This window comes from Salmo salar, chromosome ssa05, assembly GCF_905237065.1.
Source record: "Salmo salar chromosome ssa05, Ssal_v3.1, whole genome shotgun sequence".
Taxonomy (NCBI): Eukaryota; Metazoa; Chordata; class Actinopteri; order Salmoniformes; family Salmonidae; genus Salmo; species Salmo salar.
The window spans coordinates 32,575,933-32,588,953 of NC_059446.1; the positions used below are offsets into that span (position 1 = coordinate 32,575,933).

Below are 13,021 nucleotides of genomic sequence, written 5' to 3' on the forward strand. Positions count from 1 at the left end.
CCGGACAAACGACCCATAAAACCTGGCAACGACCCCCTCCCAAACCTGGCAACCCCTTCCTCTCTCTCGCCCTGACTCATCCCACTTCCAGAACCTAATCTTTTTTTCCCTTTCAATTTCTACCCAGGCTGTGCCGAGTAATGTCCTGCTTTTATTGTAAATCTATACTCTTAATCTGACCGGCTCCCATGTGCTCGCTGGTCGATCAATAGGCTGTGATTGCTGGGAAGGATCCGGAGAGGCTGATAACCCCATCACCCCCAGCAGAGTTAACCCTCACTTGGAGCGGTCAGTCAGTCCAGCCCTGAAAACGTGTTTGCACGCATCCACACACAGAAATATTGGTGATCGCTAATGACCGTCGACACAGACGTTGTCTGTGTCCACACGTTAACAGACGTCTCCACCTGATAGATGACATTCCTTTACATCTCTAGTCTATTGCTGAGCATATGAAATACGAGGTGGTTTTAATCTATATGTCAGGATTTACTTCCAAGAGAGCTTGCATAATTCCCCTACAACCGGTACAACGAATGATGGGCAGCTTTGCGAGTCACTCATAAAGAGCAACCGACACCAAGAGGGACAGCCCTAAACAAATGTCCATTGACAGACTGTAGGGGATGGCTAGTGGCTCGTACTGTAGAAAAGAGCATGGAGAGCTATGAGGGGTGGGGGAATGAAGGGACGTTGAATGCTGAGGGCGCCTCTTTCCATCTCCCATGTCCCTTGCCACTTAACCCCGAGAGAATGACATCAAAAGCAGCAAATGGTTCTAGTGGAAGTGGGAGGGGGTGAGGGAGTGGGGGGAGGGAGAACGAGGAGAAAGGTGGGGGGGGGGGGGGGGGCATTACGGTAAGAGGGTGAAGGAAGAGGGGGAAGATAGGGGGAGACGGAGGTAGATTAGGGCCAGTGAGGTCTATACTGGGTAATTAGCCACTGGTCCCCCAGTAAGCACTGACAGTCTCTGAGAATTTATGGTCCCACTCGGGGAACTGGCCGGCCATCTAAATGCAATATTAGCTTGTAATAACACCTGTTTAAAGGCCCGCAACCCAATATTTCACCCCGGCCCTTTGGCGCGTTCTGCTTGCTTCAGCAGGATTCGCCCCATTAAATGATAGCACTAGATACAAACTGCTTCCTGGTTTTAGATGGAGGGTCGACCTCAGAGTCCAACCAACTAAATGTACCCCCTACCCATCCCTTATGCTGCTTATAGGGGCAAGTGTGTATGTCCAATGTGATATGTCACAGAGAAGGCATGTAAGACATGTTTAAGGCAGGAGTAATGCAGAGTCAATGATCGCAAGAGAAAAGAGGACACTGTCACCAAACCCTCATAAGATTGTTTTCTGAATGAAGTTGCTTCAATTTCATCACTATATAGTCACATGCTGGCTATACATGGAGTGTGTGTGCGCTTGCATGCATTTGATTATGTGTGTGTGTGTGTGTTAGTGTGTGTGTGTTAGTGTTAGTGTTTATCAACGATGATCCTAGGAGAGGAGGTGAAAGAGCAGAGCAGAATCAGAGCTTGATTTACAGGGTCTGCAGATCATTTGAAACAACAGAGGTGTGTGTGTGGGCGTGTGTGCATGTGTGTGTGTGTGTGAGATAGAGCGGCTGCATGTGTGTATGTCTCTAAGGGGGGGAGGGGGGTTGGGGGGGGGTGGGTGGGCATGAATTGCCAGCATTAACTGCTTTACAGTGGCGACTGATGGAGGTGATTTGCATCGCTGGTCACCAATAGCAACCCTCCACCCACCCTGCCACCCTGGCTAACTGATTTATCTGTTGGTTTAAGGAGCTTGAGACGGCGTCCCCATAAATCCTGTACTTCTTAATAGGGCACTAAAATGCAGTGATACAGGCCGTCCGCCACTAAATCAAGAGCTGGGCTTGTCGCTGGTAAACACTTTGGAATTGTTTGGGAGGGGTGTAACGAGCGTGGAGATGTTGGGGTGACCACTGACACACACACACACTCTAGTTGATGATGTGGCACAGGGACATTCCTGAATGTCTCTACCCTAGGATTGGCCTGTTGGGATTTCAGAGTGAATGGATATGTATTTGTGTGATGCATGTGTTTGTGTGTGGTGCGTAGTCCTGCATGTGTGTGTGTGGTATGTAGCCGTGCGTGTTAGTGTGTGTGTGTGTTGAAAGTAGCGTCGTTGTGAAGATATATGCTAGAGATATGACTAGAGAAAATAATATGCGATCTGACCCTGATTCCTGAAAACACAGCGTGGCACGATCTCTGTGGCTTTGGACTGCAACACCTATCAAAGGCACCCCATGGCAACAAGAGGTGAGAAGATGTGTGTGTGTGTGTGTGTGTGTGTGTGTGTGTGTGTGTGTGTGTGTGTGTGTGTGTGTGTGTGTGTGTGTGTGTGTGTGTGTGTGTGTGTGTGTGTGTGTGTGTGTGTGTGTGTGTGTGTGTGTGTGCGCGCGCGCGCGTGCGCACGTGTGCGTCTGTTTTGACTGCATGTGTGGGTCACTGGTTTCCGGGCTCCTAGCTCTCCTGTCCCTGGCCATTCTCCAAGCTCAGTCTAACGAGCCAACATGGATTTGGTAATGAGCTCTGTGCCCTCGGAGGCCAATACTGTCCTTTTGGAAGAGGTCACTATAACCCAGCCAGCCTGACAGGCCCAATGATACAGACACAACCACGAAGACCTGGTCCTGCTTACCTGCTTGGGCCCACTGTCAAAGTTGTTCTACCGGTGAAAGACAGAAGGAGGGGAAAAAAGGTGTCCTTACCTGTCAATGATGACCGGGTCAGAGGGCGTCTCATTGCGGTTTCCACAGCTCTTCTTGTCACAACAACGACTAGGAGAAAAAGAAAGACACAAATGATTATCACACTCACGTTTACTAAAAACATTTACTGTCATTTGTTGCTATCATTTGTTGGACTGTCTCTGGTAACAGTGGGCATACCGCCAGCATGCTATGGAGTCAGGGAGGAACCATGTACAATCTGCTGAGCGTCAGGCACGTTGCCCTCCCCTTCTTCTCCCCCTCACCCCTCTGTCCCCCGAACCCCCGTCCCCCCCACCTTGACCCACCATCCAGCTGGGCAGGGGTCCAGCCAAGGTCACTCTCATTGACTCGTTGACAGTTTGGACAGCGCCCAGTGATGGCCCAGCCGGCCCGGTGCTGAGCCACCTCCCTCTCTCTCCAGCCCCTCCGCTCGTCCATCCTGCCCCCCGTGCCATCACCATGGCCACCCTGGTCTTTCCCAGGTCTGTGCCACTGCCTCTCTGCCCCTACCCAACTGCTCATGCGGTAGCATGCCGTTTCAGAAGGGGGTCTGAATTCAGCCAAATGTGCTCTTCTGTGGTGGTTGGTCGCCATGCAACGGTGGACAATGACGCCTAGTGACCACCAGATGCATCAAACCCTTTGCGTTCTGGTGGAAGTCATTCATTTTCAATGGAGCAGTACACAAAGCTACGTTGGGGGTGCCACACTAGGCCGCGTGCTTCAATATTTTCAACTTGTGCATTGCTTTACCGTGCGATGACTAGCTAGCTAGCTTTTAGCTGGATGAAAAGTGAAGCACATGTGTGTAACGTACGGAAAATGTGGGCTGGACATCCGGCCAAACAAAATGCATAGGCATCTGGTGGACATTGGGTGTAAGGATTGTTTTCCCATTCATTCGGATTGAAACTAGTGTAATTATATTGTGTGAACTGAAAGAGGGGCTTTCCGTTCACACAATGCTTTGTTGGTAGTGGTACTACTTTCTAGTAGTTTAGCAGTCCATTTAGTGATAATTACATTGGATTCAGAACATTTATTTAGATTCAATATATGCATTTTGTACATTTACGTTCAAAATCCGTTGTTTTAGGTAGTGACTAAATTGAAATGGGAGTCCTGATTCTGCGGGTTGTTACAATAACTTAGGTCCCATTTTAAATATAAATGTGTTATTCTAAAGGTAATTGAAACAAACCCTCTTATTCTTAAAAATGAATCATATTGCATGACCTGCCGAGGACCAATTATGCTCACACACTCACCCCATGCTGTCATGAATCAAATTGCCATTTGACAAACAAGCTTCAAATCGAGCCACCGAATGCCAAATGAACCAAGTTTATAAATCATTTATCACATCGTTTGATCTGTAAGTAGAAGAAAAACAAACTGAGCACTGTTTTCTTGCCTGGTCTTTGTGTGTGTGACTGTTGCCATAGAGCGTGCCACAATAATTTATTCCCACAGCTACTTGGAACCATTAGCAAAGTTCCAGGAGACCAATTAGCATTGGAAACCCAGTGGTGCTGCTGTGGTGACAACCTCCTCAAACTGAGAAAGAAGTGTTATAAACAAACTGGACCCCAGGAGCACTGCCGGGCCCCTCGGGGGACCCGGCGCCCTTCGCACACGAAAACAAACCTTGGCTGAGCGTCCACAATACCGCCTTAATGACGTTTCCCCCCGGGCCCGGGCAGGCTAACACCCCGGCTAGCTAATGACTGAGAACACAGGCCAGTGAGTCAGATGAGCCCCACAAGACAACAACACTGGATATCCAGTCAGTGTTACTATGGTTTCTTCAGCTACAGCTGAGATATAGTACTGCATATCCAGTCAGTGTTACTATGGTTTCTTCAGCTACAGCCGAGATATAGTACTGCATATCCAGTCAACGTTACTATGGTTTCTTCAGTTACAGCCGAGATATAGTACTGGATATCCAGTCAGCGTTACTATGGTTTCTTCAGCTACAGCCGAGATATAGTACTGGATATCCAGTCAGCGTTACTATGGTTTCTTCAGCTACAGCTGAGATATAGTACTGGATATCCAGTCAGTGTTACTATGGTTTCTTCAGCTACAGCTGAGATATAGTACTGGATATCCAGTCAGCGTTACTATGGTTTCTTCAGCTACAGCCGAGATATTGTACTGGATATCCAGTCAGCGTTACTATGGTTTCTTCAGCTACAGCCGAGATATAGTACTGGATATCCAGTCAGCGTTACTATGGTTTCTTCAGCTACAGCCGAGATATAGTACTGGATATCCAGTCAGCGTTACTATGGTTTCTTCAGCTACAGCCGAGATATAGTACTGGATATCCAGTCAGCGTTACTATGGTTTCTTCAGCTACAGCCGAGATATAGTACTGGATATCCAGTCAGCGTTACTATGGTTTCTTCAGCTACAGCCGAGATATAGTACTGGATATCCAGTCAACGTTACTATGGTTTCTTCAGCTACAGCTGAAAAATAGTACTCAAGCCATGAGCCTGAGCATGAGCAGTGCCGGTCCAGTGAGCTCCACAGCACAGAACCAGAGGCCAAAATCACAGATACTGTAGCCTACTTGAAGATTTGTCGATATAGCAAAAAAAGGACCCACACCGAATCTACAATAAGAAGTGAGCCTGGCGTGCCAGTTTTAGCCCCAGATGGGCACCATGCCTTGGTCAATAGCATTATTACCATTGGCTCTCCAGCCAGCCAGGCCCACTTCAAATGATCCCCACAAGTGGAATCTACTTAAGCACCAAACCAGGTTGTCTCAGCATTGTTCGAAGCTGAACTATCAGAGTTTAGCTTTAAAAAACAAGAGAAGCCTTCAAAGGCTCCCTGAGGAACCTGAAGACGGGCATCAGAGGGAGGGGGAACAGAGCCAGTCTGTTGGATCACAGGCCTGTGATAAGACGCGAACACAGTGAATGGCTGTCAATGGAAGGCTGGTTTTCAAAGGGCAAGTGCTGTAATTACCCAGCCCAAACATGAGGGCCGTGGCCAGACCTAATGATATGCGGTAGCCAGGCAGGCAGGCAGCCGGCTTGGCTGGGAGAGGACGCCCGTGGCAAGCCTTTCTCTCTCACACGGCGTGTCTTCTTCCAGCCTGGCACCGGGGCTGGTACACAGAGCCCAGTCCATGTACAGTCCTCCGATGACTGGCCCATGCCAACTGACTACCACACAGCCCCATTTGGTGATTCTGGAAGAGCCGGTCTCAAATTAAAGAATGGGGAAAATGCTGTGTTGGTATCATGAGCCAATGCAAGTCACATTAAGTGGAATACAGTGACAATTAAATCCACTTACTAATAAACTACTGACATATTTAAAGGAAAGGTTCACCTATTTTGAACGTCTCTGAGTGATGTTCTATCGATTCCCGGGGTCATTTCCTGTTTTCATGTGTATCTGAGCTATTGCCGTAGATGCAAAACTCATCATACCAGCTGTATTTCTGCCTGCTTTGCACAGGAAAACATGAAATGACCTAGGGAACCGATAGAACATCGCTCAAAGATGCACAAAAATGATATAACATTCCTTTAAGTTAATATTTTTGTGTATGTCAAGCAGTGATATTTTGATGCTTAAATAAAGGCCTTTTAAAACAATGTAAATAAAGGGGCTATGCAAAGTTCAGTACAAGTTCTTCCATTTTGATCCTACAAATCTATAACTTTGTCATGTCTATCTAATTAACAACTAACAAACTTGTTGAAAATCTTTTCAATTGTAAAACCTCTCAGTAGGTTCAGTGCTTTTAACTCTAAGATGAGAAAACTCCTCTGTCTTCAGAGAGTTCTAGAAAAAGGAACAAGCCTCCAAGCAGAACTAGCATGTGCCACCACCAGGGACCACATGGCCATGCCTGAGCAGGTCCCTACCAGCTGCCACAGTATACTTCCTCTGCAGGTTGAGTGTGTTACTTTATACAGCAGCGAGCCAGGTAGCAACACCAGGCGGGACTAGATAAAGACACCTCAACCATCACGTCCCTGTCACCTGGGAGACAGAAGGGGAGATAGAGATAGATGAAGAAAGAGAGCATGTCTCTCATCCCCTTCTCATTAGCCAATGGGAAGACGCCATTCATCAGGGGAATGATGGTTAATAATCGCACTCAATCACTTAATGACCGACGCCGAGTGGAACCGTCATTATGAAAATGAAGCCTCGTATCCGAGGGGGGGGATCTCCAAGGAAGAGACAATGGGTCCGTCGCTCAAAGAATTCCCCGCATCTTCGATATCAACCGTTTTCAACGGAATTTAAAAAACAGTGAATGTCATTCCATGCACTGTTTGAAATCAGCTTAGAAGCGCGTAACAAGATGCATGAGATAACCGTGAGATAGCCCTCAGATAAGACACAATATGGTTTCCCCAGCTAGGTCATAACATTAGTACGATAATGACTAAAAGTCTGCCTTATTCATTCAAAATAACAGACCGGGGGTTTCCATGGTGGGACAAATCAGCATTCTTCCAGCGCTGTGAGAACTGTAATAAACACCCAGCTGAATGTTTCTTTGTTTCTGGACCTGTAAATATTTTTTTATTGATCCAACCAATCAAAAAGTGGCTTCTCACAGTGCTAGGAGAGTGCTCTTGCGTCTTACCCCAGAAACTTCCGGATTCAGGTTTTGCTTGAATTGATCTTGTTTACAAAGCAAAATAATGCATAGGCAACTGGGTTCCAACAGTGATGACTGAGTCAGTGGAAAAGGCAAAAGGCAGAGTCGACCTCAACCGCCTCCGCCTCCCTCTTCTTTTTAGTATACCCAGCTGAGGCTTCTTGTGGGCCAAGGCGTGAAGCTCCTCAACCCCCCAGCGTCCAGGGCGGCACACACACACTTCCTGTATTGCATAATTAACACTCACTCCTACCAGGCTCCAACCAACCCCCCTACAGACCTGTTCCCAGCCAATCTCGATCAAACACACACACACACACACACACACACACACACACACACACACACACACACACACACACACACACACACACACACACACACATAGCCCCCCCATTAACATGGGCCCCCACCCAGCAGACACACAGTGGGCAGATAAGTACTCAGCATGGTCTTCAATCCAAATATAGTTATTTAATGAGGACAACCCTATAGGGCTGTATGGTGAGATGCATATAGCACGAAAAGGTATACCTGGAGCCCAAAAATATAGAGAAATCAGGAAGCTCCTTCCTGTATGCAATTCACTGATTTTGACCAGTGGGACTTTAGACATACGGAAGTCAGCTAAACTAGTGGGCTGAGGTAACCTTGAGCCTTGTGCTGATTACTTATAGTGAAAATTCACCCCAACATAAATGTTTGCCAGGTAATGGCCTGGAGTCAATAATATGTGTACGTAGATTCTGCTATATGAACCAGAAGGATCTGTGGACCCATGATTTTGGGGTGACGTATCCCTTTAAATGTTGCATTTTCCTGTAATGGTTAGCAGTGGGTTATAGAGTGGCACTCACCTGCACATGATCTCGTGGGTGAGAAGGACGCGGCACATCTCTGGGTTTTTGTCCTGGCCCTCGTAGAGGATCGCCTGAGGAGAAGAAGAGAGCAGCAGGTATTTATGTTTGTTTAGTCTTATGGGAATCGTACAAGTCTTCTTTGGGTCACTGTACTCAAACTTGTGCTTGCCCTGTACAATTTCTGATCATAGCCCTGTAAAGGTTCTGACTACATATTATTGGAAAGGCTTTGTGCATGTGTTCGTTATCAGTGCCTGCTAAATAACTACAATAGAAATGGATGACACTTTATTAGTGTAAGCGCCACTGTAACTACGAGGTAAATACCAGTTGAAACAGGACTGTAAAAAAAAAAGTGTTGCTCGACCCCAGCCCTGTGCAACTGGGTCCTGGACTTTCTGACGGGCCGCCCCCAGGTGGTGATGGTAGGAAACAACATCTCCACCACTGATCCTCAACAAACACTGGGGCCCCACAAGGGTGCGTTCTCAGCCCTCTCCTGTACTCCCTGTTCACCCATGACTGCGTGGCCATGTGTAACCGATGTGAAATGGCTAGTTAGTTAGCGGTGGTGCGCGCTAATAGCGTTTCAATCAGTGACGTCACTAGCTCCAAGACCTGAAGTGCTTGTTCCCCTTGCGTTGCAAGGCTTTTGCGTTGCAAGGCGTTTGTGGCGCGATGGGTAATGATGCTTCGTGGGGTGTCAGTTGTTGATGTGTGCAAGGGTCCCTGTTTCGAGCCAGGGTTGGGGCGAAGAGAGGGACGGAACCTACACTGTTACACATGCACGCCTCCAACTCAATCATCAAGTTTGCAGACGACACTACAGTGGTAGGCTTGATTACCAACAACAACGAGACGGCCTACAGGGAGGAGGTGAGGGCCCTTGGAGTGTGGTGTCAGGAAAATAACCTCACACTCAACGTCAACAAAACAAAGGAGATGATCGTGGACTTCAGGAAACAGCAGAGGGAGCAGCCCCCATCCACATCGATGGGACAGTAGTGGAGAAGGTGGAAAGTTTTAAGTTCCTCGGCATACACATCACGGACAAACTGAAATGGTCCACCCACACAGACAGCGTGGTGAAGAAGGCGCAGCAGCGCCTCTTCAACCTCAGGAGGCTGAAAAAATTCACAGGAAGGCCAAAAAGATCATCAAGGACAACAACCACCCGAGCCACTGCCTGTTCACCCCGCTATCATCCATAAGGCGAGGACAGTACAGGTGCATCAAAGCTAGGACCAAGAAACTGAAAAACAGCTTCTATCTCAAGGCCATCAGACTGTTAAACAGCCATCACTAACATTGAGTGGCTGCTGCCAACATACTGACTCAAATCTCTAGCCACTTTAATAATTAAAAATTGGATGTAATAAATGTATCACTAGCCACTTTGAACAATTCCACTTTATATAATGTTTACATACCCTACATTACTCATCTCATATGTATATACTGTACTCTATACCATCTACTGCATCTTGCCTATGCTGTTCGGCCATCGCTCATCCATATATTTTTATGTACATATTCTTATTCATTCCTTTACACTTGTGTGTGTATAAGGTAGTTGTTGTGAAATTGTTAGATTACTTGTTAGATATTACTGCATGGTCGGAACTAGAAGCACAAGCATTTCGCTACACTCGCATTAACATCTGCTAACCATGTGTATGTGACAAATAAAATTTGATTTGATTATTAATCGGAGGCTAGACTGGAGAGATGGAGGGGGCCGTTGACGGGGCAGCCCTCCTGTAGTGGAAGGCCACGTGCTGTAGAATGGCCCGGCCGGTCCTCCACCCGTCCACTCCTGCACCCCTCCCAGACAGATGGCTATGCTAGGCCCGTAAGAGACATGCCACCCCCTGGGCATCCTTCACTGGAGCTGTCATGTCGGCCCTGGATGACGAATGACCACTGAGAGGAGCTGCTCCCTCCTTCATTCTCTCTATACCTCCACTGCCGGAGGGATGGAGGGATGGAGGGAGTGCTTTATCCCACTCCTTTCACTCGCCCAATGACCTAACCCTACCTCGTCCACCTAGGTGGTCGGTTGCCCCCGACAAGCACGGACGCACGCACGCACGCACACACACACGCACGCACGCACGCACGCACGCACGCACGCACACACACACACACACACACACACACACACACACACACACACACACACACACACACACACCCCAAGGGGACAATACTTTTAGGATAACGACCACTTCTGCATTATTGATTCCTCCCAGCCTCCCTTCCTCTATATTAAAATCGTCCAATTTCACCAGAAGGGGTGGGGATTGCGATGGGGACAAGAGAATGGGAGTGGGAATGTGTGTGAGGAGGAGGGAGGAGAGAAGATGTGGGGGGTATCGGGTCGATATTTATACATCATAATTTCTGATTCAAGTAGCCGCTCCACGCCCTGGAGCTAGTCTAAGACTTTTCATGGAGGTGTGTGAGTAATACCACCATGTCAAAAAAGGTCAAGACTCAAGATTCAGCTTTTTGGAGGATGACAGGGCAGATTGAGGGGGGATATCAAACAGATATATTTGCCCAAACATTCACCATTAAAGTGAGATTATTTGTATTCCTATTGTGTGCCACATACTGCCTTCCAGGTAAATGCATTCCATACTGTATTACAGCTGAATTTGCCAATAGGAGTGTCTGAGAAGAGGCTTCTAACACACAACAGCCAATCAATAGACTCGGGCCCCCCACTGGCAGCTACTGGGCTGCCTGTCTGCAGGAGGACACACTACAGTATGCAAAGTCTGCATGTCTGTCTGTCCAAGTCTAGGCAGGAGGGAGGGATTTGAGTGGCGCACCCGTGGTAGAAATCTGCTCGTGTTGTTGTCAGGATTATTGTCTCCAGCGCGCCGTCGCTGTAGCACGTTAAGGGCTATTGATTGGTTTCCGTGGCTGACACTTTGTCGAGGACCTGGTTGCCGCATCGATCTGTGACAGCCTGACATGGCGACACAGGGAGGACCTGGTGGGCTGGGGATAGGGAGGGCCTGGTGGGCTGGGGATAGGGAGGGCCTAGTGGGCTGGGGATAGGGAGGGCCTGGTGGGCTGGGGATAGGGAGGGCCTGGTGGGCTGGGGATAGGGAGGGCCTGGTGGGCTGGGGATAGGGAGGGCCTAGTGGGCTGGGGATAGGGAGGGCCTAGTGGGCTGGGGATAGGGAGAGCCTAGTGGGCTGGGGATAGGGAGGGCCTAGTGGGCTGGGGATAGGGAGAGCCTAGTGGGCTGGGGATAGGGAGAGCCTAGTGGGCTGGGGATAGGGAGAGCCTAGTGGGCTGGGGATAGGGAGGGCCTAGTGGGCTGGGGATAGGGAGAGCCTGGTGGGCTGGGGATAGGGAGGGCCTGGTGGGCTGGGGATAGGGAGGGCCTCGTGGGCTGGGGATAGGGAGGGCCTGGTGGGCTGGGGATAGGGAGGGCCTGGTGGGCTGGGGATAGGGAGGGCCTAGTGAGCTGGGGATAGGGGTGGCCTAGTGGGCTGGGGATATGGATTGGGATGGGGATAGGGAAGATCTGGTGGGCTGGGGATAGGGAGGGTGGGTGGGCTGGGGATAGGGATAGGGAGGATGGGTGGATGGGGATAGGGAGGGTGGGTGGGTGGGCTGGGGATAGGGATAGGGAGGATGGGTGGATGGGGATAGGGAGGGTGGGTGGGTGGGCTGGGGATAGGGATAGGGAGGATGGGTGGATGGGGAGGAGTATACAGTACAGTGTGTGGTGGAGCCAGGTTGCTACATTGGTGTCAGCTGCCCCTATGTCTTCTAGTCTGACTGGTCAAGACTAGTTCTTTGCCACTGGGGTACAGTAAATTGATAGTACTTTAGCTCAGCAGGTAAAATGACTGAAGGTTGTCTGTGTTCGTGGGTTCAAATCCCAGGACGGATAGGTTGACTCATGTTACGTTATGTACAAAATAGGTGGTGGGTTGCAGTATGACTTGTAGTGTAAGGAGAATGCTCACCACTTTGGTCATGGAGTCTATCAACCGTACAAACAGGTCTTGTTCTGTCCTGATGCCTGCAAAACACAACACAAACATGTATTAGATGTCCTGCAATTACAATGTAATAATACATGACACCAATATGGTATATTGAAATGTTAAGATCGATTGACAGAATAACCATTTTAACGTCATCTTACTCTGTAAATCATTTGCATAGAAGTAGGCGTGTGGTTTAGCCAAATGAAATGTCTTGAGCAACAACAATATAAACATCAGCCTAAAATGCTAATTCGCTTCTTGCACAGAAAGAATAACATAAAATACTGATTTCGAATAATGTCTTCTAAATGAATTCTGTTATTATTTGTGTCCCCATAGTGTATTTTATGTTTTCTGTAGTGCTTGTCATGTAGACCAAGATTTTCTAACCCCCCTCAGCAAAAGTCTGTGCTCCTGAGGTTTTATTATTTATTGCGTTCCCGGTTGCAACTGCAGAGCTCTCCTCGCTCCCGCTGCCTTTTTCCTCTAGGATAACAAGGAATTCTCATTCACAAACAAATTAAATATCAGCCATGATTGCTTGTCTGTTATTAGCTATGCAACGGAGCGTGAATATGACATAAACATGACAGGGGTATTCAAAAAGGATCATGAAAAACTGCTAGTTGCTTTGCTCTTTCTTGCCTGTAATTGTGTCAGGCTTCGGTTTTTTCTCACCGTTTCTGTGTGCTTTAAAAAAACATACTACATATTTTGATTACTGTTGA

The 13,021-nt window shown here is 48.2% G+C and overlaps 1 protein-coding gene across 8 annotated transcripts in view; it reads right to left on the reverse strand.

Annotated features, from left to right (window-relative positions):
- Positions 1-13,021, reverse strand: part of LOC106604646 (transcription factor COE3) — a 100,200-nt gene that overhangs the window by 71,972 nt on the left and 15,207 nt on the right. For all 8 annotated transcript variants that reach the window (XM_014199490.2, XM_014199492.2, XM_014199491.2 and 5 more), the window contains exons 4-6: positions 12,270-12,325; positions 8,275-8,348; positions 2,770-2,838 (exon numbers count right to left, since the gene is read on the reverse strand). In XM_014199490.2, coding sequence (XP_014054965.1) covers positions 2,770-2,838; positions 8,275-8,348; positions 12,270-12,325 — 199 coding nt within the window. The remainder of the gene's footprint in view (positions 1-2,769; positions 2,839-8,274; positions 8,349-12,269; positions 12,326-13,021) is intronic.